We start from the raw sequence: 27,873 nt of genomic DNA, 5'->3' as shown, positions 1-27,873 counted from the left end.
AATGGACCCAGATTGAGCATGTGTCTAACTTAAAAATAGTTGGCCTGATCAGTTATTGGTCAAATAACCAAGTTTTTACCAATTTTCTGAATTGAAGTAAGGAGGGTGCCAATTTTATTTCCTTTGGAAGCGTGTTCCAAAGTCTGGCTGCAGAATTGGTGAAACATCTGTCGCCCCATGTGACCGTACTGGTGCGTGGCACTACCAGTAGATGTCTCTGTTCAGATCGTAAAGATCTTTTCGGTTGGTAGTGGAGGAGTTTCTGTCTGAGAAATGCTGGTCCCAGACCTTTGAGAGCTTTATATGTGAGACACAAGGTCTTGAATCTAATGCGATTTTTCACCGTTAGCCAGTGGTAATTCCTTATCGCATACTTGGTGGACTGAAACTTGGGAATGCCAGCTAGTAGCCTTGCTGCAGCATTTTGAATTAGCTGTAGTTTGGCCACCACCCGTGCCTGAGCATTTACAAACAATCCATTGCAATAATCAAGTGATGAGAGTACTAAGGAGCTCACCACTGTTTTCCTTGTACTCTCAGGAAGATAGGGCAGGATTTTCCTAATGATCTTAAGCTTATAGAAAGCAGACGACGCAACCTGATTGGCATGGCTGGAAAAATTAAGATTGTCGTCGAATAGAATTCCTAAATTCCTAACCTTTTGCACAGGTTCTGGGGGAGCTCCTAGTGGTGTCGGCCACCAAGAGGTGGACCACTGTGGTGAAAGTTTTCCAAAGATCATTACCTCAGTTTTGTCAGAGTTGAGGCGTAAGCAGTTCTCAGACATCCATTCCTTGATGGCCATCATGCCTTCTTGGAACCTGACGGCTACCTCCTCACCATCTTTCTTAATTGCGATCACCAATTGGGTGTCGTCGGCGTATGAGGTAAGGCTCATCCGGTAGTTCTTGATTACCCTCGCTAAGTCCGACACATAGATGTTAAAGAGTGTCGGACTTAGGGATGAGCCTTGCGGGACGCCACATGGGAGGGCAAGCTCAGTAGATTGAAATGCGCCCAGGGTCACTGCTTGCGTTCTGTTGGACAGAAATGAAGCCAAAAGCTCTTTTGCCCTTGAGCGAATGCCCATTTCTTCGACACGGTCAATCAGGACAGCATGATTGACCGTGTCGAAGGCCGCCGAGAGATCCAGCAGGACCAGTATCGCTGTTCCTCCTTGGTCCCTGATGGCTCTAATGTCATCGGCGGCCTTTATGAGCGCAGTCTCTGTTCCGTGAAGTTTGCGGAACCCAAACTGTGACTCGTCCAGGAGGTTATTTTGTTCAATATATTCAGCTAGTTGGCTGTTCATCGCTTTCTCCACTATTTTGGCCAGGAAAGGCAGGCTGGCGATTGGTCTATAGTTTTTGAGAGTTGTTTTGTCTAGACCAGTTTTTTTGAGGAGGGGTTTCAGTAGAGTGTTTTTTAGCTTATCTGGGAAGATCCCGGATTGGAACATGGCGTTGCAAATAGGAGTGATAATTTCACTAACCACATCAATTACTGGAATGAAAATTTTAGGGGGGCAAGGATCTAGGGACGAGCTTGTTTTCACCTGTCTCATGAAATCTTTTATCTCCAGATTCGTCACATCCCTGAATCTAGTAAACGAGCAGTTCGGGTTATTTCTTGGTTGTTTAGGTTGTATGTTGGTATTCGGTGATGTAACCGAAAATTCCGAATATATGTCGTTTACTTTTGAAAAAAAGAAACCTGCTAGATTATTGCAGAATTCCTGTGATTGGGGGGGGCTCAAGTCTACCACTTTCCCTGCCAAAGTCTTGACTACTTCAAACAATTGTCGACTTGAGTTTTTTGATTTGTTAATTTGCTGCTCAAAGTAGTTCTTTTTTCTGTCTCCCTTCCATGCAACGCAGTGCAGATAGTTACCTTAATGCATTTAGTCGCATGGAAGATTGGTGTGTCTATCAAGGTAGGTGAAGCCTGCAGAGTTTTCGACCATTCCCCCATCTGGGCCAGCCAGAACTTCAACGTCTGTGTAGTTCTCTGGACTGTTCTTTGTTGGTGAATCATGCAACAGTTTTTATTTTCTTCTGGAATCTATTTGGTTGCTTGTTTCTATTTTGTGACTTTTTTCAATGTTTAATGTCTGCTTTTCCTGACCACATTGTTGAATCGCTCATGTCCCCACCTGTGGGAGCCACTCCATCTGCTGCCATGCAGATTGAGAGCACTGGGGCCGAGCATAACTGCTGTTGCTGCATGGGAAGGCATTTCCTCCAAGGCTGCTTCTCTCTTCAGTGCCCTACACACTGCCCAGTACTCTTCACTGCATGTGTCTATGATGGGCTGATGATCCAAGAAGTGCCCACCCTCCGCCTTCACGTCACTCCATGCCTGTGGTACGCTATTTGGGGCTCTGACAGGTCTATTCACCTCTGAATATGTTTCACCCAACTCTTGATTGCTTTAGGCTAGGCAAATGGCCCCTCTGTTGCACATCTCTCCTAAGCATCCAGAGGGTCAGCAAAACATTCTGTGCCTCCTAGGTATAGTCTTCTCCCTCAGACCACTGTTTCTCAGATCACGGCTGCCATCTTGCCTGCTCCACTCTGCTAGCATCACATCCCTTTTACTAAGTGTCTTGCAGGGTGCCTCCTTTATCATAATTGGTCAGGGTTCAGGGAGCCCTTGTCCTTGCTTCCTGGAGAGACCAGGATGTCTCCCTATTCCGTCAACCTTCAAAAACAGCACTTTAAAAAAATACATTTTTAAAAATGAATATTTTAGGCTATTCTAGTCACCATTTAGTTTCATCCATTTATGGTGATTTGAGTGGCTTGAAGAGTACACCTTTAGCCATGAAGAAAATAAGTAAATATGCCACCTTTGGTCAATATCTTGGAATCATCCAGGGGCTGAGTTCTCTCTCGCTCTCTCTCTTTCGCTCTCTCTATCTCTCTCGTCAGTGGTAGTAAGCGCTATTTAAACACAATTACAATAAGACATATTTTACAAAGACATACATGGTGTCGGTGAGGCCTACACTGTGATGGGAGAATACTGCTGCCGAAGCACATCCTCTGACCTCCCCTTTCCTGTTCTGGCCCACCCTCGAGTTGACATTCCCGGCTACAGAGATGAGAGCCACTGAAGTCTGCTTGGCACTACCATGTATTTAATCATGTTTTCGGAAGATTAAATGTATCATGCCTTTTTGTGCTTTTAGTGCTTCTGGTTTCCAGCTACTGTCATTTTAGTGCCCCCCCCTGAATTCGGGAGCCATTACTTCAGCCATTAGTATTCAGAGTTGGCAGGCACAGAAACATTGGTGGATACTTCTTTCATAGAGGAAGAAGCAATTCCCTGGGGGTATTGAGTCTAGATTGCTGTTTGCTACCCCCTTTTTGCTATTTTCTGGAAAGGACGCCAGTGGGCAAGAATTTGGGGTAAGGTACAAATATAAGCATGGGCTGAAAATTCGTTCCGCTCGTTGAATTTGCGGATTTTCCGCGATTTCGCGATCCGCGAATCTCGCGAAATCGCGGTAAAATCCGCGAATCAGCGGGGACGAATTTTCAGCCAAGCACTTACAGGGTTACAGCAGCAGGTGCAAAAGTTGAAGCAAATTTTTTGTAACCTTTTACAAAAGGGTTACAAAGAAAAAAACTTCACTTGGACACCTGCTGCTGTAAGCCTGTAAGTGCTTCCTGGCGCCTCGTTGCCTACTTGCAACTATTCTCTGACCCTGCTCTGACCCTTGAAGCAGGGTCAGAGAATAGTTACAAGTAGGCAATGAGGCGCCTGTCACGAAAATTAAACATCAACAGGAAGCACTAACAGATATAAAAACAAGCATTTGCAATGCAATAGGTCTCGCATTAGGAAAGTTTGAGCTATTGGTCTTGTAAATGACAATTTTTTTTATTTATGTGTTGGTTTTGAAAATAGCTAAATTAATAGCTTTGTCATTTACAATGCCAATAGTTATAACTTTCGCAATGTGACACCTATAGCATTTGTAATGCAACATGTTTTGTATTTACGTGACTTAGATGTATTGATATTACAAATTGCAATGGCTTTTAATTTAAAAAAAATAATTAATACTTAAATAAAAGTGACTTTAATTTATAATGGCAATAGCTTAAACTTTTGTAAATAACTTTTGTGAAGATTATGTTCAGTGTATTTTATTGTGACGAAAATCCAAGAACAGAAGTGAAATATTAACATCTTTTTCTGACATTTGTAATAAAGCTTGAAACATTGAGAGAACATATTTGAACCAGTTGTTGTTGATTGGTTGCGCAGATTGATGCTGGGGTGGCGCTGAGTGGTGCTGTGGTGGTGCTGAGTGGTGCTGAGTGGTGCTGTGGTGATGCTGAGTGGTGCTGAGTGATACTGGGATGGTGCTGAGTGATGCTGGGGTGGTGCTGAGTGGTGCAGTGGTGGTGATGAATGATGCTGTGGTGGTGCTGAGTGATGCTGTGGTGGTGCTGAGTGGTGCTGTGGTAGTGCTGAGTGATAATGTGGTGGTGCTGAGTGATGCTGTTGTGGTGCTGAGTGATACTGTGGTGGCGCTGAGTGGTGCTGTGGTGGTGCTGATTGGTGCTGTGGTGGCGCTGAGTGATGCTGTGGTGGTGCTGAGTGATGTGTGGTGGTGCTGAGTGGTGCTGTGGTGGCACTGAGTGATGCTGTGGTAGTGCTGAGTGGTGCTGTGGTGGTGCTGAGTGATGCTGTGGTGGTGCTGAGTGATGCTGTGGTGGTGCTGAGTGATGCTGTGGTGGTGCTGAGTGGTGCTGTGGTGGTGCTGAGTGATAATGTGGTGGTGCTGAGTGATGCTGTGGTGGTGCTGAGTGATGCTGTGGTGGCACTGAGTGGTGCTATAGTGGTGCTGAGTGATAATGTGGTGGTACTGAGTGATAATGTGGTGGTGCTAAGTAATGCTGGGGTAGCGCTGAGTGATGATGTGGTGATGTAGAGGGCAGAAAGGCACAAAAAGCAGTCTAACAAAGGGCAGAAGGGCAGAAAAACAAGGGAAAAACGAGTCTAAGAGAGGGCAGAAGGGCACAAAAAAACAGTCTAACAGAAAACAGAAGGGCAGAAAAACAAGGGAAAAACGAGTCTAACAGAGGGCAGAAGGGCACTAAAAAACGAGTCTAACAGGGGGCAGAAAGGCACAAAAACGAGTCTAACAGAGGGCAGAAGGGCACAAAAACAAGGGAATAACAGAGGGCAGAAGGGCACAAAAAAGGAGTGTAACAGAGGGCAGAAGGTTAGAAAAACAAGGGAAAAATGAGTCTAACAGAGGGCAGAAGGGCACAAAAACAAGGGAATAACAGAGGGCAGAAGGGCACAAAAAAGGAGTGTAACAGAGGGCAGAAGGTTAGAAAAACAAGGGAAAAATGAGTCTAACAGAGGGCAGAAGGGCACAAAAAACGAGTCTAACAGGGGGCAGAAGGGCAGAAAAACAGGGGAAAAACGAGTCTAACAGAGGGCAGAAGGGCAGAAAAACAAGGGAAAAACGAGTCTAACAGAGGGCAGAAGGGCACAAAAAACGAGTCTAACAGGGGGCAGAATGAATCCCGCCCTGCGTGTTTGTCCACGAAGATGCCACCTTTTTGTGCAATACCTCTACTCAACTGGAGTACTTTCTACTGTCTAATCAGTAAGTGCTCCCTCGTTGGCTAAATGTATAGGGGAAGATTTAAAATAACTGGCGCATCCCCAGGGATCGCCGGTTATTGTGCGCCGCAGCTCCCCCACCCATGGTGCGCCGCATTTACAATGCGGCGCATCATGTGGCAAAAACATCACAGATGCGTCACACATCTGTGCCGTAAAAGCAGCGCATTGCTGGAGCTTCGTCGCAATCGTCTCCCCCCTGCGCCGGAACGCCTCCTGATGGCGCAGGGCTTTACAACGTGATGCATCTCTCAGATGCGTCACGTTGTTAATAACCAGCACCATGGCGCATCTTTTGTGCTGCCGCTGCGTCACAAAAGTGATGCAACTGCGGCGCAAAAGAGGCGCAAGCGGCTTGTAATTCTGCCCCATAGTGCTTTTACTACACTGTAGCTGCGTAAAGGGCCAGAAGATGTGTCTCTAGTGACCATGTGTGCCTGTGCCTATGTTACAGGCACACATGGTCACTGGAGACACATCTTCTGGCCCTTTACGCAGCTGCAGTGTAGTAAAAGCACTATACATATACTGGATTAGCCAGTAGAAAGTACTCCAGGGCAAATCGCAAAATAATCCGCGATTTTGCGGGAAAATTTGCTGATTTTTTTTCCGATTTCGCGGGGAAATCCGCTAATTCGCGGAACGCAAATTCGCAAATTTCGCCCATGCTTACAAGCACTGACCAAGCAGCAGGAGCTGGAGCAGCAAGAGAGGGCTGTTTAGTGTGGAGAAGTGGCTTGAAAAGTGTTTGGCAATGAGCTTATAGAAAACAGCCAGCATGGGGGTGTACCCCCTGGCAGTGCTAAAGGAGGAGGTGATGGGACCTCGATATACCCACTGCTCTAGCTCATCAGGAATGGCATTAAGAGACAAGTTAAAGCTCCTGAGAAAGGCCAGAGAGAGTCTCTCCCAGGTCTAGGTATTGAATCTAAGCATAGGAGACTTGCCCCAGCAAATCAGACACCTGGCATTCAAGGTGACCTAATTAGATACAAGAAGAGCAGCTAAGACCTATGCGAAGTGGGGGAGATTCTGTCATTAAGTCATCTGAAGGAAAATGAGATATCTCAGGTCCCTAGAGCATATTTGAGGAGTTACTTAAAAGAGGTTAAGTCAATTAAAACAACATAGACTAATTGGAAGATGAATTAAAAGAAAAGCTCAATATGATGTGTGTACAGCTGGGGAACCTTTATTCTAGACTGAATGAGATGGAGCAAAGATTTTCTGAATGTGAGGACAAGGTTCACTCACTTGAAGACCTTAATGAAATTTTTTAAAGGAAGATAATGTGGCTCAATGATAAACAGGAGCAAATAGAGGACCATGCAAGGGGGTCCAAGTTACGGATAACAGGAATTCCGGCAAACAATGTGGATGCCGTTGAGTTTATATCCTTGGTCTCATGATCTCAGATTATAATCAAGACTTGATAATCATGTAGGCTGACAGAGTCCCAGTGCAGGTTGCTGGCCAAGCTAAGTATCCTAGAACTAGATTGGTGAACTTTGCAACCTACCCAATCAGAGAAGTTACTGACCAAGGCATTTAAGGCGAAGTTATTTAAGAGGTCTGGTAACTTTATGTTTCTAATTTTTGGGGCTATCATGGCAGAATCAGCTTGTAGGCCAAAAGAGTTAAAGAGCAGAATCTCAAAGTTTCAAGCAGCTAGAGCACAGGCCTTGATAATGCAACGTTCTGAACTCAAAGTACTGTTTAAAGGTGTAATTGAAAAATGTTGCATTGTTAAGCCGGAAACTTGGTCTGTGGTGTCATGGTTAGATAAGAGGGGTGGCCACAGGGAGAGGCTGGGGAGTTTAGCACTCTGGCTTAGTGCCAGATGTTTTCAGGGAAGGGAGAGATGCAAGAAGTGGGAGAGAAGGTGGGGCTCCCACCAGGGCATGGGGGGGCCGGATGGGGTGAAATTGTGGAGCAGTATGAAATGAGATCCAGAGCAGTTAAATCAGGAAGATTTGACATTGGGCAAGAAAGCAGAATAGGCCCGTTAACAGGGGAAGCCATCTAGGCTGTGATGGTGCTCTGAGGTGGTGTTGTATGCAAGTTCCTTGACTAATGGTCTGCAAGTGTATGCTGCTCTTCAGCATTTTTAGGAACTTTAAAGTAGTAGAGTATTCAAGGATTTGGGGGTGTTTTTTAAGTACATGAGGCACCGCAGTACTTTCAGGAACGTTCCAGCACTTTTAGGCATGCCTAAGCACTTTTGGAAAGGGAACGGATATATGAATTGGTGACTTTAGCTGAGCACAAGGTGCACTTTAGCAGTTTGTTGCACTTTATGGTGTATTGGAGCACTTTAAGCATTTATTGTGTACATGTTTGCTGGTGGAAATAGGAGGGAGGCAGGAACTCAAAGGAATATATTGAAGATGACATAATTTAAGACTAATGGGTTAAATATTAGAAAAAAAAGGTGTGCTATTAAAGCCTGGATAGAGGAGCATAATCCATCTGTGGTGTTTTTACAGGAAACCATATTCTGTCAGACAGGCTAGCGAAGTTTACAATGCTTAAGAGATGGGCTGGTTCTAGAGGTTTCTCAGTTGCCCCGGTAATCCATTGCGGAGTTGCCTTCTTTATAGCCTGAAATTTGAATTTGGAGGTTCCCAACTGAATGAGCGACCCACAGGGCTGAGAAATTAGGTTAACTGCTCTGTCTCCTCAGTGTGGTTTACTTTTATCAGCGTGTGTGCTTTAGGAGGAGTTATTACAATCTTAATTGCAAATCCGATGCAAGATTATTACAGGTGGAGATTTTAGTTTACTGCAAAACCCAGGAGTGGACTCCTTTTCAGGTTGTAAAAGGCAGTAGAAGCCCAAAGTAGTGAAAGCTATGCAGAATTATCAAATGAGCCTTTCCCTTGGTGATCTTTGGAGGTAAGCCTTCCCACAAAAGAGGGAACTTACATGCTTTTCAGGCAGATTTTGAACTGCCTCTTGGATTGATTTATTCCTTGTCTCAAAGAAACTGGGTTTTAAATGTCTTCAGATACTTCCCAATGGCTTTTCAGAACATGTGACTCTTGAGTTGGAGATTTTGGGTGAGAGGTGAAACCCCCAAGTTAAAAGGTAGGCCTTTAATAGCAGTGTCTGCAGGAGGAGAGATGGTTTGGAGTACGTAAGGATGAGATCTAAGAGGTTTTGATAAGAAACGATCAGCCATCTCCATCATGTGGGATGCTTTAAAAGTATATCTGTGGGGACAGTTGATATCTAAGGATGTAGCTATTAATAAAAATGCTAAAGAGCAAAAGTTGGCCCTGGAGGAACTTGTGGAAGAAGCACATGAGAAACATACCCAGCAATATTCGACGGAGAATAGAAGAGGACTTAAGGAAGTGAAATGCATGTTGAGTGACTATTACTATACCAAGTGTTATGTAACTGATATGTCATACAGGCAGAAGATTGATAAGGCCAGTAATTATATAGGGATGTTTTGGCAGGCAAGTGAGCAAATAGCCAAAAATATTATGCATATTTTAAGTGACCCGTAAGGGGGTTACGCAGTAAGGAACAAGGAAAATTAATAAAATCTTTCTTGAACATTATAACCAGATCTACAACTGTACTCAGGCACTTGATAAGGGGGCACTAGAGGCATTCTTTGGGGGGCTAGATAAGCTCATATTCTTGGACGAAGGTAGGCAAAAAGTGATTAGCCCCTTTTCCAATGAGGACATTGTTGATGTAGGTAGTAATTTGCCATATTGGAATGTCTATGGCCCAATGGTTTTCCATCAGAATTCTACAAGGAATTTCGGGACTTTTTATCAGAGTATCTGATTTTAGTTGGTAACTTTATATTAGAAGGAGGCCCCATCCCACTCTCATTTAATTCAGGTAATGTGGTTAGTTTTTTTTAAAAAGGAAAGGATGCGGAGAATGCAAACTCATACTGACCGATTGCATTACTGAATTCAGACTCCAAGATAATTATGAAATTGCTGTCAAACAGATTTAATGGGATAACTGCTAAATTCAGACACCATGACCAAAATGGTTTTATTGCAGGGCGTCAGTTAGGAATGATCATGCATCATTTAGCTGAACTGCTTGATTATCTATCCATTAATAAAATTCCCACTGCAATCCTTCTATTGGATGCTGAAAAGGTTTTTGAACTAAAGGGAGACTCTTTTAAGTATCCCAGGGTTGTAACAGAAAATGTATGAGAGATCAGAGTCTAGCATTATCGTTAATGTATCAGAGGCTGGAACGGGGCGAGTGTTGCGAGGAACTAGGCTGGGTTGTCCCCAGTGCCTGGTCCTTTCTGCCTTCTTTATTGAGCCATTGATCATCTCAACACGGAAAGATGCTGAGGTTTGACCTCCCAAACCGCAGATGGATAAAATAAAGCTTTATGCTGATGCTATAATGTTGCTGCAACGTAGTAGGAAGATTACGCAGGAGAGAATTTGAGAATTTTTATGTATCGCAGGTTTGGGGGGCAATAGAATTAATAAAAAGAAAATCTAAATCATTTTAGTTAATAGTGAGGCTGAAGTTTTGCTTCCAGATATTGCTACTTGTCTGAATAGGCCACTGAAGCACCATTTGGGTATTAGATGCAAGTCCAAAATTGTAGATTTGTTTGAACTTAATGTTGTCCGATTGCTATTGAAAGTTAAAGCATTGTGTAAAGAATGGAATTCACTCCCTCTTATTCTTTTGGGGAGGGTGGCATTGATAAAGATGGTGATTTTGTCCCTGCTTAATTTTCTCTTTGCTGCAATAACTTGTGTGCTGAGGGCTGCATTTATAAAAGAAGTCAAATCTCTGATTTAATCTTTTATTTTTAAATTAAACAGGTAGATTAGCACTTCGCACTTTGTACAGAGGCATGAAGGAAGGTGACTTAGTCCTCCCCAATCTGCGGGAATACTATTTTGCACACTATTTGTCCAGGTTTCATATGAAATATGAGTAAGCTGGAATTTTTAAGACTGACCTAATGAGCTTGATGTTATGGGAATTCCACATATGCAATGTTTTAAAGCTGATTAAATCTCCCAAGAAAGTGCCCTATAAGATTTTGCAGTGTTTAAAAAAATGAATTACGCACCTGCTGGATTTAGCTTGGGGTCCCAAGGAAAATATGTATCACAGTGTAGTTTTGAAATGGGGGGGGGGGGTGATGGGTTTTACCAAGGTGATTGATTTTATATTTGGGGACATTTGGAAGAATAGGTCAGAAACTAAAGCGTTAACATGGGAGAATTTTTTGCTAAAGTGCTCCTACAAAGTCCTAGGGCCGATGTAGGTCGGTCGGTAACGGCCGAAAATCGGTATTTTCGGCCGTTACCGATCGGTAAATAGGCGAATGGTATGTAGGGGGCATTATTTTAGCGAATCGGTAAAATTACTGAATCGGTAATTTTACCGATTCGGTAAAATAAGTAATCGGTAAATTTACCGATTCGGATCCACCCATATGTAGCTGGGACTCTTCAGAGTCCCAGGAGCCTTAACGAATCGGTATTTTACCATCAAATCCAATTTGATGGTAAAATACCGATTCCGGTGTGCATACACATGTGTGCATGCACACATATGCCATGTGACAGGCAGACCTGTCCTTAGGGCAGGTATGCCTGCCACATGGCACCCGTGCCTGTTTTGGGGGTGCCAGAGGGTGTCAAAGTGACACCTCCTGCACCCTTGTGTGAATCGGTATTTACCGATTTCGGTAAATACCGAATCGGTAATGCCCATTCATTCCTATGGGCTTCAAAGCCCATAGGAATGAATGGGCATTACCGATTCGGTATTTACCGAATCGGTAAATACCGAATTCATCCGATTCGGTATTCCAGCACATCTGGAATACCTACATGTCGGACCCATAGATTTACCGATTTTAAATTACCGAATCGGTAAAATTCGGTAATTTAAAATCGGTAAATCTTTCCTACCTACATCTAGCCGTTAGTTTCTAAATTAAAGACAATTAATATTAGTCTAGCATTGAGCAGTGAAAATTTGGTCATGAACCTGATTGAGATCCTAGATCCATAGCAACCGTGTGCATGGAAGAGGTTGTTTGCATCATGCAGAGGAATTGATACATGTCAAAAAGTGATTAGTAAGTGTTGGAAATATGAAGGATTTACACTGACAAGGGAAGTGTGGGGTAAAGTTAATTAGTTGAACTTTGCAATGTTGAGAGGAGCCAATTGGTGTAGAATGCAGTTTTAAGGACGATGGCTGCACTATAGAACCCCTCAGTTTCTCAGTGAGATTAATTCAACACTGTCAGGTCGTTGTTTTAGATGTGAAGCAAATGGAGTAGCAAACTGTTCCCATGTCATTCGGCAATGTGCAGCTATCCAACACTTTTGGAATGTGATATTTCAGCAGTATTTGGAGCAAGTGTGACCAATACAGTGTGACAAATATCCAGTGCTTTGTTTTTTTTGTTAGGCTATTGTTAGCTGGTTCATCCCAGGACTCCTTGCCTCCAAGCAATCCTGCCGGAAACTAGAGAAGGAATGGCACAGTGAACAAACTGCGGACAGCCACGCAGCACTCAAGGACGCTATCCGCAACCACCACCACCTCATCAGGGAGGCCAAGAGAACCTCCTTCAAAGACCGCCTCGACAACAACGCACACAATAGCAAGGAGCTCTTCAACATCGTGAAGGAATTCTCCAACCTCAGCTCCAACACCAATGACATCCCGCCGGCGCAAGCCCTCTGTGACTCACTCGCCATCTTCTTCCACCGCAAGATAGCAGACATCCACAACAGCTTCAACACCCAGACAGCCCCAACAGAGAAGTACACAACTGACCCTCCGCACAACATCGAACATTACCCCCTGCTAGCCTGTGCCAGCATGAGCGTCAATGACACTATCAAGGCCATGAGCACAATCCACTCCGGCTCTCTATCAGGCCCATTCCCGTATACTCAGGAGGCAGTTAATAGAGTTTTCTTGGATTTTTACTCCTCTTTGTATAGGCAAGATATTCCTAGGCTGGATATCGAGAGGGCCATGGAGGAGTTTTTGATTGATATGGAGACAATTAAAATTTCTCAAGAACAGGCTGAATTTTTGGGGTCACCTATTCAAATGGAGGAATTGGAGCTGGCTGTTAAATCTTTAGCCAATAGCAAGGCCTGTGGCCCAGATGCTGTTCCACTGGAATTCTATAAAATCTTTTTAGATGATATTAAATTGTTTTTTCGTGAGGTCCTCAGAGCAGCGCAGAAGGGCATAGTGCCGGAATCATGGCAAAATGCAACTATAGTTTTGTTTAGGAAAAAAGGAAAACCAGAGCTGCTCCCATCATCATTTAGGCCGAAATCACTAATTAATGGCGATGCGAAAGTTTATTCAAAAATGTTGGCTTGTCGACTTGCGCAATTGATTACTCCGTTGGTCTCCATATATCAGCATGGATTTATTCCAGGCAGGGACACAGCGGATCATGTCAGGCGCTCCATAGCATTGCTAGACTGGGCCCATGTCACGAAATCTCCCCTTGGGTTGATCCTGTTGGACGCCGAGAAGGCGTTCGACAGGGTCTCCCGGGGGCTCTTGTGGGTGGTACTCAGATGGAAGGGGTTTCCAGATGAATTTGTACATGCAGTCTCTGCTATGTATCTTTCCCCAAGAGCTCAATTGCGCATCTCAGGGCAGCAGACTAGCTTTTTTCCTATTACAAGGGGCACACGGCAGGGGTGTCCCTGTTCACCCCTGTTGTTTGCCCTATACATAGATCCGTTTCTCTCTAAAATCGTGGCTAATCAGGCTATAGTTCCAATAAGTGCTGGTGATATTTCCCACAATCTGTTAGCCTACGCAGATGATATAGTTGTTATAACATCTGATGTTCCGTCTGCATTCCCTGCACTGAAGGAACTAGCAAAACAGTTCGGAGCAGTGTCGGGTTATAAGTTCAATGTCTCAAAAACGCAGGTGGTTCAGACTCCTGATATGCCTATATCCGACGCTCCTGTTGTCCCGGAAGCTATGTATTTAGGGGTGCAGATAAGTCCCGCAGTGGATAGGATCCCGGACTTAAATATCCTCCCAATGATAGAAGCAGTCAACACTAAATTGGAGAGACTCGATAATTTACACCTATCCTTATATGGTCGCTGTAGCGTCCTTAAAATGATAGTCCTCCCAAATTTTTTATATTTGTTTAGAACCATTCCTTTGTTATTCTCTCAAAATAGCTTGATCAAGGCAGAGAGGGTGTGCAGTAGGTTTTTGTGGGGCTATAGGCGCCCGCGACGAGCAGCTAAGTGGATGTACCTTCCTCGAGATCGGTGGGGCTGGGCGGTCCCCAGCCTTGTTATGTACTATTGGGCAGCAATGATACAAGTTATGGGAGTGCTGATATGTGGAGATAGGGCGAATGTACCGATGTCCAACCAACCTACTATCTATGAGATAGGGATGGGTGAAGCTGCCAAGGGTGTATTGTTGGAGGTCTTGGAGCCTAGTTATTATAAAAGGACACGCTTCAAAGTTTTGATCGCTGCATGTACTATCTGGTGGAAAATTAGGAAGAAATTAGCCATTCCAAATTTGAATCTCTATACGCCATTTAAAAGCAGCAGAGTGTTTCCTAGTGTCTTTCAAGATTATGTAATGCTTGGCTGGCAAAGGCAGGGTGCCTAGTAGAGGATGGGCAAATTTTAGTATACAGTGATATTAGGAATAAATATAAATTACCCCGCAAATACAAAGCTTTGTGTATAAACAATTGAAGACTTCACCAGGTATACTGGATAAGATACCAATCATTGAGATGATTAGGAAAAGAAGTAGAATAGGGGTACTCTATCAATATATAGTATCAACCTTCCTGGATGATTTGTCAGCTCAAAGTGCTAAGTGGGAATCTAAATTAGGAAGGACATGTATTGGCCTAGCCCCGGTAATGGACTTTGCCAGCAAGGTCATTGTTTCAGGTTCGTTGAAGACTCAAAGCTATATGGCAATGTTAGATCTTTACTACACGCCAATGAAAATCGCAAAATGGGGTGCTAGGAAGGGTAATACTTGTGCTCGCTGTGATTCACTGACGGCGGATATAATACATATGCTCTAGGGTTGTCCAGTACTAGTAGGGTTTTTCGATGACATCGAGCACTTTATCAATTCCGCACTCAAGATAAGCTGTTTATTGACTCCAGCACTAGTGATATTTGGGGTTGACCTGGGTAATAGTTTAGCTGGTACTCACTCCTTTTACAAATCAGCTTTTTTATTTATCGCTATGTCCCAGGCACGTCTGTGCATTACATCTCAGTGGTTATCTGCGGAAGCCCCAACTTTCACACAATGGCGAGCAAGACTGTTAGCTCTCCATAGGTTAGAATTCTCTATTTTTTCTCGTAAAGGGGGGAGGAGTCGAAAATTGGCAACCAGGATCTGGGCGCCGGTGTCCGAATGGGTTGGCTAAAGACTTAAGGTGTTACGGGGTACTGATTGATCTGTTTTTTTACCTTTGATTGTTGCCTATTCTGTCTTTGCCGCTATTGATTTTTGATTTCTATTTTGTTAACTGCTCCACAAGTGCCTATCATTAGATTATTAACATTGATGTGCAATAATATCTTGTTGCAATGTTTTCTGGGTCTAAAAACCAATTCTGCAGTGTGTATCGTAATGTGTTTTCGCAAATAAAAAAAAAAAAATAAAAAAAAAAAAAAAAGACCCATTCCCGCACCACGCCTTCAACAAAGCAAGCAGCTCCATCGCATCCCACCTGCACAACGTCATCAATCTCTCCCTCGAGACCGCGACCTTCCCAGAGAGCTGGAAACATGCCCTACTCCAAAAACCTAAGGCAGACCCAAGAGACCTCAAGAACTTCTGACCCATCTCTCTGCTCCCCTTCCCGGCCAAGGTCATCAAGAAAATCGTCAACAGACAGCTAACCCGATACCTCAAAGAAAACAGAATCCTGGACCCTTCCCAGTCTAGGTTCCGCAGCAACCACAGCACCAAGACTGCCCTCATTGCCGCCACCAACGACATCAGGACCCTGCTGGACAACGGTGGGGCTGCAGCACTCATCCTCCTAGACCTCTCCGCCGCCTTCGACACCGTCTGCCACCGCACTCTACACACACGCCCCCTCGCCGCAGGGATCCGAGACAAAACTCTGGAATGGACCACCTCCTTTCTCTCTGGCAGAACCCAGAGCGTTTGCCTCCCCCATTCCGTTCCAAAGCCTCTGAGATCATCTGCGGCGTACCCCAGGGATCCTCCCCCAGCCCGACACTGCTCAACATTTACATGGCCCCGCTCACACACGTCATCCAACAGCGCGACCTTAACATAATCTTCTACGCCGACGACACTCAACTGATCCTCTCCCTCACCAAGGACCTCATCACCGCCAAAGCCAACCTCCACAAAGGAATGAAGGCCTTCGCCGACTGGATGAAGATCAGCCATCTGAAGCTGAACTCGGACAAGACGGAGGTCCTCAGCCTCGGCTCCAACCCTTCAGCCTGGGACGACTCCTGGTGGGCGACGGCACCCACCGACCACGCACGCAACCTGGGAATCATCCCGGACTCAGCGCTCTCAATGACCAAGCAAGTCAACGCCGTCTCCTCCTCCTGCTTCAACTCCCTCCACATGTTTCGCAAGATTAACAGATGGATCCCGACAGACACAAGAAAGCCAGTCACCCAGGCCCTCCTCAGCAGCAGACTCGAGTACCGAAACGCCCTCTATGCGGGAGCCCCAACCAAGCTCGTCAAACGACTACAACGCATCCAAAACACCTCGGCACGACTGATCCTCGATGTACAATGCCACGGCCACATCACCCCCCACTTGAGAAACCTGCACTGGCTCCCCATCAACAAGAGGATATCCTTCAAGCTCCTCATCCACGTACACAAAGCACTCCACAAGACCAGCCCAGCCTACCTCAACATGACGCTCTCCTTCTACATCCCCAACCGCCAGCTATGCTCCACCGACCTCTCACTCACCACCGTCCCGCACATCCGAAGAACAACCACGGGCGGGAGATCCTTCTCCCACCTCGTCGCCAAGACATGTAAAACCCTCCCACTGAGCCTACGACAGACCCAAGACCTGCTGACCTCAGGAGGATACTCAAGACCTCGGCACGACTGATCCTCGATGTACAATGCCACGGCCACATCACCCCCCACTTGAGAAACCTGCACTGGCTCCCCATCAACAGGAGGATATCCTTCAAGCTCCTCATCCACGTACACAAAGCACTCCACAAGACCAGCCCAGCCTACCTCAACAGACGCTCTCCTTCTACATCCCCAACCGCCAGCTATGCTCCACCGACCTCTCACTCACCACCGTCCCGCACATCCGAAGAACAACCACGGGCGGGAGATCCTTCTCCCACCTCGTCGCCAAGACATGTAAAACCCTCCCACTGAGCCTACGACAGACCCAAGACCTGCTGACCTCAGGAGGATACTCAAGACCTGGCTGTTCGTTCAGTAGCGGCCCCCCTCCCCCTCCCCAGCGCCTTGAGACCCTCACGGGTATGTACTGCGCTTTACAAATGATTGATTGACTGATTGATTGATTGATTGATGATCCCAACTTGAGATTAATTCCCAGAAATCAAAAGCTGCTCTGTGTTAGTGGCCATATGTTTTTTGCTTCAAAAATGGAAAACAAAGCTAATTCCCTTTATTGGTGAATTGGTGGGGAAAATGAAGTAAGAACAAATGAGCTATTGTATGCTCCCGATGTGGAGGAATTGTAAGATTCAATAAAATATGGGCTCAATTTATGGTGGATTCATTTCTTGTTAAGCTAAGTGTAGGTATGTCATTCTTATATGCTTTGTACAGATAAATTTACAAGAGTACTTTAAACTATATTGTATGAAATGTTTTGACTACTGTATGAAATTGCATGATATTGTAGGAAATTGTATGAAAACTGCAGGGTGTATTGTAATTACTTATTCTGGATATCAAAATAAAAATGTAATTAAAAAAAGGCCTACATGGTGTCAGTAGTTGTTATAAATATACATATTCCTGGTCGCAGGGAGGAGCTATTGGCAGGATGTGTCAAGTGTGGGATTCTTTGCTATATATTAAGGCTCTTGTATCGATATTTATTTGGTTTTGTTTTACTTCAGATTGGTGGGAATTTTGGTACGTTCTATGTATGTACTTATAAATGTAAGGTCTGGTGTGGGTAGATCAAATTTAAAGAGTTTCCTGTTTTGACAGGTGGCAAGTACTCTAGTTTGTTGGTACCAAACACAGTGAATTTGAGTGCCCACGTTTATGGATGCATAACAGAGTACGCTGGCAAGTAAATCTAGAAGCACCAATTTGTCAATTTGTTGTAATGTACTTTTATTCTACAAGGCTTGTCATCGCTTCATTCTTCATTTGAACACAATTCTCATTCATTTTGAAGATGTGATTAAAGGTACTACCTATTGGCCTCACAGTAGACATCTAGAAAGTGTGTGTGAACATTGGAATACATATTTGTAAGTGTGGTTAGATATGGATTTACCAAACTTCTACTGATAATATACACCAATCCTTGTTTCACAGATTAAAGCGTTTTTAAACTACAAATGATGTCAACCACAACTAACGATCGAGGTGAGTTGGTTTATTTTGATTGTATTATGTGTATGAGTGAAATTATATGTGAAGTCATAAATTGTGCATGATGGGATGCATAATTTTGTTAGTTCAGCTACTCACAACTGGCTAACGTCAGTGCCTTTTAAGGTTTGTTTTATAACAATAGTATCACTTTAACTGTTTTCTTTAGTGAATATCAAAGGTTTTAGTAAACATATATTGAAGTTGTATAACTGAAGCTAACTGTCACATCATAGTGCATGTGCAGATGTATGATCTGTTTTTTTTTACTGTCGCTGGGTGTGGACAGGGGCCATGACTCCTGAGAGGCACAATCTCTAGTGTAATCTAAAGAGCAGTGTGTCATAATGCTCCTCCCTCAACAATCATAATAAATAGAAAACTGTGTGGTACCCTCTACTGAGAAAAGAAACTGTAGTATGACTTTTGCACTCTTGCAATACATGTGTGAATGGGTGTCTATTAACAGTTGCTCCAAATAGCATGTTATTGGCAAGATTTGTTTTCACTGCCATGGTGTATAGTAATTCAATACATCTGTATTAAGAAAACGGCGAAACTAATCGCTTGCAATAGGTATTACAAGTGACTAATGCGAGCTCAAGCACTGCTTGGGCCATGTTCCAACTTCCCTCTTTGTCACTGGGCTGATTCCTCTGAGAAACTAAAATCACTTCTTTCATGGGCAGAGGGTAGAGAAACGTATTTATTTTCTCCGCTACTCTTAACACGCGCAAGGAATAGTTTTTCGTTCTTGGATGTGCCGTTGGTGCTAATTCCTGGAGGCTACCTAAGCATAGCTGCTAAAAAGATCAATGTCATATGCCACACTATTAGTACCATCTGTCTTATAGCTTGGAGGAGATTGGGTTGTATTCTGGGACATGAAGTTTGGTTTCAAAAACTGAAAATCCCAACATGTAACATGCTGTAGGCTAAAAAGGGAGGATCAGCAGAAGACATCACAGATAACATCAGGCTACTTGTTTTCCATGTAATGTCTTTTAGGCATAGGGCGAGCAAAATGTCACATGTTACATTATATAAAATACTTCTTTACTTTACAATCATTATTAGGATATCTCAGGTCACCTTGGAGTTCTGTGACCAGTGAAGGCACTATGGATATTTTGGTGTGCTAATAACTTTCGCTCCATTTTACAAATGTTCCCAAAACTTTCTAAAACAAAGTTAATCCACCTCTGCTCCTTCCTTGAAAGTTTCTGGGTGATTGTCAAAAAGACGCTGAGAACAAGGGTAGGTACCAAAACGTAATTTCCCCATGCTATATCCAAGGGAATTTTGAAAAGCGCTACAGTCAAAAGGGCTTAATGAACACATCTAATTTGACAGAAAGAAATATCTTTACCCAGAAAGTGTGCTTAGGCGACATGGTGTATATCCGTTAAGTAGTGTTTGAGAAATTAAAGTTCGAAATATTTGTATATCTGGATGGTTGGATTTGATGGAGGCTTGGGAGTGTCCTGTGATCAAGTAACTTCAAATAAAAGAGCAATCTGATTGGGTGAAAGGGACAATTTTCACTTTTAAATCCTTGCTTCCGCAGGAGCGAAAAGGCTTCTGTGAGTATTGCGAGACCGAGGTGAGCGTGTGCTCTGACTGGCTGGCCGTGTGAGGAAGAGAAATGTTACGAACACCATTTCAGGACACAGGGACTTAGTCACTGTGTCCTGATTTTTTTAAAATCAATATGGTATGAAGGGGTATGGTAGGTAAACATTAGGAACTTCATACCTTGTTTATTATACAGGTAAACACTGACCCCCTAGGCACCATCTGTGAGGGCTAAATCCACTGTTGGTCACCAGTAGGTAGCTATAGTTAGGACCTAGCTTTCAAAGGAAAACATTTTTGACTTGCTTATAGCTTTGGTGCAATTTGACGGATCTTCTGGAACTTTTTCTAAAAGAGTGCTGTACTCTGTCTAGTTGTACACAGAAAGTTTTAAAATGATCTGTCAAGCGGGGGAAGGGAAAAAGGGTGTCAAAAAAGGCTTTTTCCAATGTTAATTTCCATTGAGAATTTAGACATGACTATAGCCCAAACTGCTGAACGGAATTGCACCAAATTCGGAGAAAAGCTACATATTGCTACAGAAAGAGCCCTTTTGTGATGTAGTGTAAATTTGTTCTGTAGTTTTTTTAGATAAAACAGTAAAAAAAATTGGTGTATCTAGGGACCCAGATCTTTGTTGAATCCCTAGAGGCGCTTCGTAAATCAACGCACCAACCGCACTGCTGTGATTAGCTGGCTGCAACCTGAGAGGAAAATTGCAGCTGCCATTTTAGACATTGGGAAACAGTCCCCAGTAGCAAGATTAAACAAAAAAATTGTAGAAGGGGGCAGGGTAGAGGTACTCTGGCCATCTGGGAGCAAATTTGAGGTCGTGAGGGACCCCTGATGGGCAAGTAAATGCCCAGAACTTTTTCTATCCACACTGGAGAATACACAAATCCGTCACTACATTTAGCACTGCCCTCCATGTAATTTTGTGATGGAATCGCAAATTATGCCCAGAAATATATATACACTCAAAGACCCACTGAGAAACCCTGACAGACACTCTCATACCTATTGAAAGGCCTACTCAGATACTCAAGTACTCACTCATAGACTGACTCAGACACTCATGTACCTACTCACAGACCCACTCAGAGACTCATGCAACCCCTCATAGACCCACTTACACACTCATTCACTCTCTCACAGACCCACTCAGACACTCATGCACCCACTCACAGACCCTCTGAGACACTCTCACACCCACTCACAGACCTACTCAGACACTCACACACCCACTCAGAGATGTATGCAATTACTCACAGACCCACAGACACGCAAGCACCTACTCACAGACCCACTTAGACACTCACTCACAGACCTACTCAGATATTTATGCACCCATTCACAGACCCAATCAGACACTTATACACTCACTTACAGACCCACTCAGACCCACACCTATTTAGACACTCATGCATCTACTCACAGATTCACTCAGACATTCATGCATCCACTCACAGATCTACTCAGGCAGTCATTCACCCAGTTCAGACCCACTCAGACACTAATGCACCCACTCACAGATCTAATCAGACACTCATACATCCACTCACAGATCCACTCAGATACTCATGCACCCACTCTCATACCCACTTCATTGCTAATGCACCCACTCACAGACCCACTCAGAGACTCACACACCCACTCACAGGCCCACTGAGACATGTATGCACCCACTCACAATTCTGTTGTAAAAAACAAATAATCACTCAGTCACCGATGCACCCACTGAGAAATCCAGACAGACACTCTCATACCCACTGACTGACCTACTCAGACACTCAGGCACCCACTCACGGACCCACTCAGGCACTTGCACACCTACTATCAGACTCATTCAGACACTTGCTCACTCATTAACAGGCCTACTCAGACACTTGCGTATCTACTCACAGACCCACTCAGACACTGACATACCCACTCAGAGATCCACTCAGAAACATATGCCCACACTCACAGGCCCTCTCAGGCATTTACAGACCTACTTACAGACCCACTAAGACTCACATGTTCACTCACAGTTCCATTCAGACACTCACTTCCACTCACAGATCCATTCAGACACTCACACACCCACTCACATACCCACTCAGAGACTCACACCCACTCACAGACCCAGTCAATCAAAGTAATGTTTATTTAGACCGCAGGTCTTTAAACAACATAAAACATACAATTTATATACACTTTAATAACCTAAATATTTCCATCACCAGTTACCACCAAAACAAGTATCCTTATATGTATAAAAGATAAGGAAGATAGGAAGATCAATTTTCTCATCCGATTCATTGCACAGTGTATAGGTTTAAAAATTCCTATTAAAATGTATCCCTTCTAAACATTGTATGACAAAATAAAACTGAAGATCCTAACCCCATCTTAGCTATCATAGTTCTGCTCATTTCCCCATATAAAACTTTTTCACTGCAATCATATATTTACTAAAGCTATTGCAATTTCAAGAGTAGGCATGTCGACAAGGAGTGCTATGGCTTCTGCATAGCATATGATTCCATATTTTAAAAAGATGGGATGTAAAAACAATTTCCGCTGGGCCAGTATTTTCAAACAATTACTAATACATGCAAAATATTGAATTTTGTACCTACCGTATATTTCCCATTGGTTTGCATCATGGCTGATCTTATTTTCTCATTTATTACCCAGGGATTAATATCAATTCTTAATCTTAATACTTCACATCGGAACCAGAGGTTAGGTAATATATTCAAGTAAGAGAACCATGCTTCCTTCTGCCAACTGCTTAACATAGATGCACTGATTTTTTTCTCTCTCAAATACTGCCAATTTTCTTTCCGAGAGAGCTCCTTCCCTTGAATGCTTAATTCCCTCTTAGTAACTTCTACACATAAGGTCTGTTGGCATATTTTCACCTGCAAATTTCCACATACAGAGTTCAATTTCTTTCTAACTTCTTTGGCCCATTTTAAATCACTATGCTGAATCTCAATATTAAACCAGTTGGAAACTTTCTAGTCATCGCCCTGGTCCAATCTTTTCCAAAATCTTATTAGAGCCACTTGGGCCTGTATATTCCATAATGTAATCCCCAGCTCCGTTCTTATTGCCTGAGTTATGGATGATCCTGGCAAGGACATTAGGGATTTTATGCATTCACTTCCTCAATATCCCAATCACTCTTGCCACTTAAGCAGAGTATTTCTGCCCCATATCGTAGTTGTGGTGGTATCACAACACTGTAAGCTTTCATCAATGGTCTATGGGACATTTCTCCATAAGAACGTTTACATTTTTGCAGACCACACACCGTTGTATGGGCCTTGGCTTTTAGGGCTTCCAAACTCGTATGCCATTTCAGGGATATCTCACATCAGACCCCAAGATATTTGTATTCATTTACTATTTAAAGTTTTGTGGGGCCCAGATACCAGTTAAACTTGAGTTCTCCTCTCCTGAAGAACAATATTTTTGTATTGTCCTTATTTACAGTTCGCTGTTTTAATCTACAGTATTTTCTAAATACATCCAACTTTCTTTGTAGGCCCAGCTCTGCCTGATCTAGAATTACTAAATTGTCTGCATACAGCAGGCACAATATTTTTTTCTGTTCATCCTGGGGCTTGCACTTCTATCCACCTCTAACACAGCTGGCAGGTCTGCTAGGAATATGGCAAAAAGTTAGGGGGCCAACACACAACCCTGTCTTAAGCCATATTAATTGCTATTTTTCGGAGTCAATGCCCTCTCCGCGTCCTTAATGACCTGTGCCCAATTCAGCCTATGTAATTCTACGTTACTGTATTATAGTCAACAGCTCCTTTGGGGTATCATATTTGTTCAAGGTCTCCCAAAGGCACTTCCTATCTACCAAATCAAATGCTGCACAGAAGTCTACAAAACAGCAATATAGCTTCCCTCTTGGCTCGACTGACTTTCGTGCAATCGCCCATAGAGCGAATCAGTGGTCAATTGTGGAGTGGCCCTCCTTAAAGCCAACCTGTTCCAAAGGCAAAATTGACCTCTGCTCCACCCAATACTTCAGTATTTCCAAGGTTACACCTTCTATCCTATATCCAGGAGATTATTCAGCCTATAATTTTTCAGGACCTTCATATCTCCTTTCTCATGCACTGGATGAATTATGGCTTTCCTCCAACTATTGGGGATCTGGCCCGAGTCTATAATAACCAAGAACATTTGTGAAAACATTTCAGCTCACCATTCCGATTATGTCTTTATTGTAATTGCAGGGAGACTATCAGGTCCTGCTGCACACGTTAAATGTAGCTTTCTTATAGTATCTTTTATATTATCTACTGTAAAGTATGCTTTTATATCTTCAGCCACCGCTACCCAAGATATTATGTCACTTTCCGCTGGTTCTTTTCTCTTACCATATAGCTCCCCTAAATACTCTTCCCATGCAGCTTCTTCCGGTAAACAGACATAATATTGAGTTGTTAATGTCGACTTGCACTTATATTGACTTCAAAATATTGTAATACAGAAATCTTGACTGTCAGAATATCATCAAGAATATCGAGTTTAAGGTAAGTAATATCGTTTTTAAAAATATCGAAGTCATTAATATTGTTAAAATATCAGTTTTAGTTAGTGTTATGTATTTTAGTGTGTGTTTTAAATGTATGTGTTCTATTTTTTTGAGTACGTATTGCATTTGTTTTTTAATATGTGTTTAATTTTTAGGAGTTATTAGATTTTTTGTAAGTACATTTTGCGTTTTAGTTCCGTAGCTGGTTGTGTGTTTAAAGGGGGATAGGGTGGGAAGTAATTTAATTATAATGAATTTATTAATAATTTTAAGAAGTAATTATTTTTTTAAATCTAATTTTGCGTTTTAGTTCATTGGCGGGTTGTGGGTTTATAGGGGAATAGGGTGGGATGTAATGTAATTATAATTAATAATTGATACTTTTATTAATTAATATTTATGTATTTAATCTTTGGTATTGTTAGTTGTGGTAATGAATGTATCGATAAATAGTTATTAATTGGTTGTTAATTATTAATAATTAATTTGTAAAAATTATAATTGTGCCTTTTTTTGGAAGCAGGTTGTGGATTTTTTAGTGGAGTAGGGAGGAAAGTAATTTATTAATAATTAATTAATATTTCAGTGTTTAATATGTACTATTTAGGGTCCCATTAGGATGGTGGGGGGATTGCCCCCTGCCAGGCTGGCGGTAGCCACTGCCAGCCTGGCGGGGGCAATCCGCCTGCCATCTGCACCTAAATTCCCCCCGCCATTTTAGGATGGCGGGGGGGACCGTGGCGGACGGAAAGACCATCCACCGCTTTTCCGCGACTGGGGCGGAAAAGGTTCAATATGGTGGCGGTGTCTAATAGACACTGCCACCCACATTATGATGGGCTTGTTTAGATGACTTTCCGCGGCGGCGATGCTGCCACGGAAAGACATGCGGTCTTCACTCTGGGGGCCCCCTGCGGGCCCTCAGAGTGAAGAAGAGGTGGGGGGTGCACCTGTGGTACCCCCCTGCATTTGCATAAACAAAGCAGCAGGCACCGCGGGGTGCCTGATGCTTTGTCTATGCAAATGCATTAATGCATTTTTAGCATTGTGGCGGGAGGTGCTGAGAGCGCCGCCCGCCACAATGCTAAAAATGCAGGATGTGCCCGCCACTGTGGTGGGCACATCCCAATACCCCCCACGGGACCCCCGTCCTTATAGCAGGCGGTCCCAAACCCCGGTAGGATGACGGGCGGACAAAGTCCACCTGTCATCCTAATAGGCCCCTTACTATTTAATATTGTTAATTTGGGTAATTAATGTATTATTAATTTGTTATTCATTTGTCATTAATATTAATTAATTAATTGTTAATTATGTTAATTGTGCCATTTTGTTTAGAACTGTGTTGTGGGTTTATAGGGGAGTAGTGTGGGGAGTTATTTAATGATAATCAATTAATTAATACTTTTTAATAAATAATATTTATGTATTTATTGTTTTATACTGGTAATTGTGGAATTTATTTTAATATTTTTGTAATTTATTATTGGCTAATATTAAATATTAATTAATCATGTTAATTGTATCTTTGTTAAAGAGTGGTTTGTGGGTTGAAGGGGGAGTAGGTTGGGAAATAATTGAACTTTAATATATTTTTTCAACATTTTTATATAACATTTATTTTAAGTTAGTTTACAGTGTTAAATATGTGAATTCATGTATTACTATTTGGTTTCAAATTGCTTGTTAATTGTTATTAATGAATGAATTAATTGTAAATTAACTATGTTAATTGTGTCAGGTTTTACAATAATGGTGGTGTAATTTATAGGGGAATATGGTGGGAGGTAAGTTCTTTTTTATTAATTAATTGTTTATTAATTAATGTTAAATCATTTTCTGGAGTGGGAATAGTAAATTAGCCTCTTAGCTATCTAACACTTTCCCTACTGTAGCACTTGCTGGAGTGTAAAACAGTAAATTATTCCTCTCTGCAATCCAACACTTTCCCTAATGTTGCACTCCCTGGAGTGCAAATAGCAATTTTTACCCCTCCCCTATCCAACCTTTTCACTACTGTTGTACTCGCTGGAGTGGGAATAGTAATTTTATCCCCTCCTCTATCCAACACTTTCCCTACTGTTGCATTCCCTGGAGTGGGAATAGAAATTTTACCCCTACGCTATCCAACACTTTCCCTACTGTTGGACTCCCTGGAGTGGGAATAGTAAATTATTCCCCTCAAATATCCAAAACTTTCCCTCCTGTTGCACTTGCTGGAGTGGGAATAGTTAATTATTCCCCTCCGCTATCTGACACTTTACTTATTATTGCACTTGTTGGAGTAGGAAGAATAATTTTTACCCCTACGCTATCCAACACGTTCCCTACTCTTGCACTCTCTGGAGTAGGAATAGTAATTTTACCCCTTCACTATACAACACTTTCCTTACTGTTGCACTCACTGGAGTGTAAATAGTAATTTTATCCCCTCCCCCATCCAACACTTTCCCTACTGTTACACTCTCTGAAGTGGGAATAGTAATTGTTAGTCCTACGCTAGCAAACACTTTCCCTACTGTTGCTATCCCTGAAGTGGGAATATTAATTTTCACCCCGCCGTTATCCAACACTTTCCCTACTGTTGCAAATCCTGGAGTGGGAATAGTAAATTATACACCTCTGCTATCCAACACTTTCCCTACTCTTGCACTCTTTGGAGTAGGAATAGTAATTTTTTACCTCTTCACTATCCAACACTTTCCCTACTCTTGCACTCGCTGGACTGGGAATAGTAATTTTATCGCCTGCGCTATCCAACACTTTCCCTACAGTTGCACTTTCTGGAGTGGGAATAGTAATTTTATACCCTCCGCTATCCAACATTTTCATTACTGTTGCAGTTAATGTAGTGTAAAATGTATTTAAAAAAGATTACACATATTTTAATATTTTAATTTATTATATATATATATATATTTTTTTTTCTTTTTATGTTACAGGTGTATGTATATATATATCTATATGTATTTATAATGATGCGCTTCTTCCACCACACAACTCATAAAGCCTTGGGTCTGACCTGCGGCTTCCTGTATTAGCTTTCAAAATTTCCGTGATTCAATGGGTTTCAGCAAATTCTCCTAACACTTCTATTTATAATTCCTTTTCTGATTTCTGACTAATATTTTATACACTTTCCTTATCTTGACGAGATTTGCATACCTGACTTGGTCATAACTAGCTCTCAGGATTCTCTCTTTCTTTATTATCAACCTTTTCATTTCCTTACATTCCTCATGAAACCACATCATTTTATTTCAATAAATCGTTAGATTCTCCTTAGGCCTTGAATTTTTATTTTTTTATTTTACACTGAGGCGTTGTAGACCTTGTCCAATCGTTTCTTCATACCAATCAATGCTGACAATTTGAAAATTTAGATTCTGTTGAAAGTTAGCCAGTTTTGCCAAGTATTCCTCATTTAATTTTTTTAAACATGTAGGATAATCTAAATGGTGGAGGATTACTACA

The 27,873-nt window shown here is 42.6% G+C and overlaps 1 protein-coding gene across 1 annotated transcript in view; it reads left to right on the top strand.

Moving 5' to 3' along the window:
* The window catches only part of LOC147707966 (amine sulfotransferase-like), a 249,662-nt gene that overhangs the window by 48,305 nt on the left and 173,484 nt on the right, over window positions 1–27,873 (top strand). The window contains exon 2 of the mRNA XM_086926771.1: window positions 18,222–18,272. Coding sequence (XP_086782897.1) covers window positions 18,245–18,272 — 28 coding nt within the window. The 5' untranslated portion in view covers window positions 18,222–18,244. The remainder of the gene's footprint in view (window positions 1–18,221; window positions 18,273–27,873) is intronic.

This window comes from Lissotriton vulgaris, chromosome 6, assembly GCF_964263255.1.
Source record: "Lissotriton vulgaris chromosome 6, aLisVul1.2, whole genome shotgun sequence".
Taxonomy (NCBI): domain Eukaryota; kingdom Metazoa; phylum Chordata; class Amphibia; order Caudata; family Salamandridae; genus Lissotriton; species Lissotriton vulgaris.
Note: the sequence above shows the minus strand (reverse complement) of the source record. Positions and strands in the feature narration are given on the sequence as shown.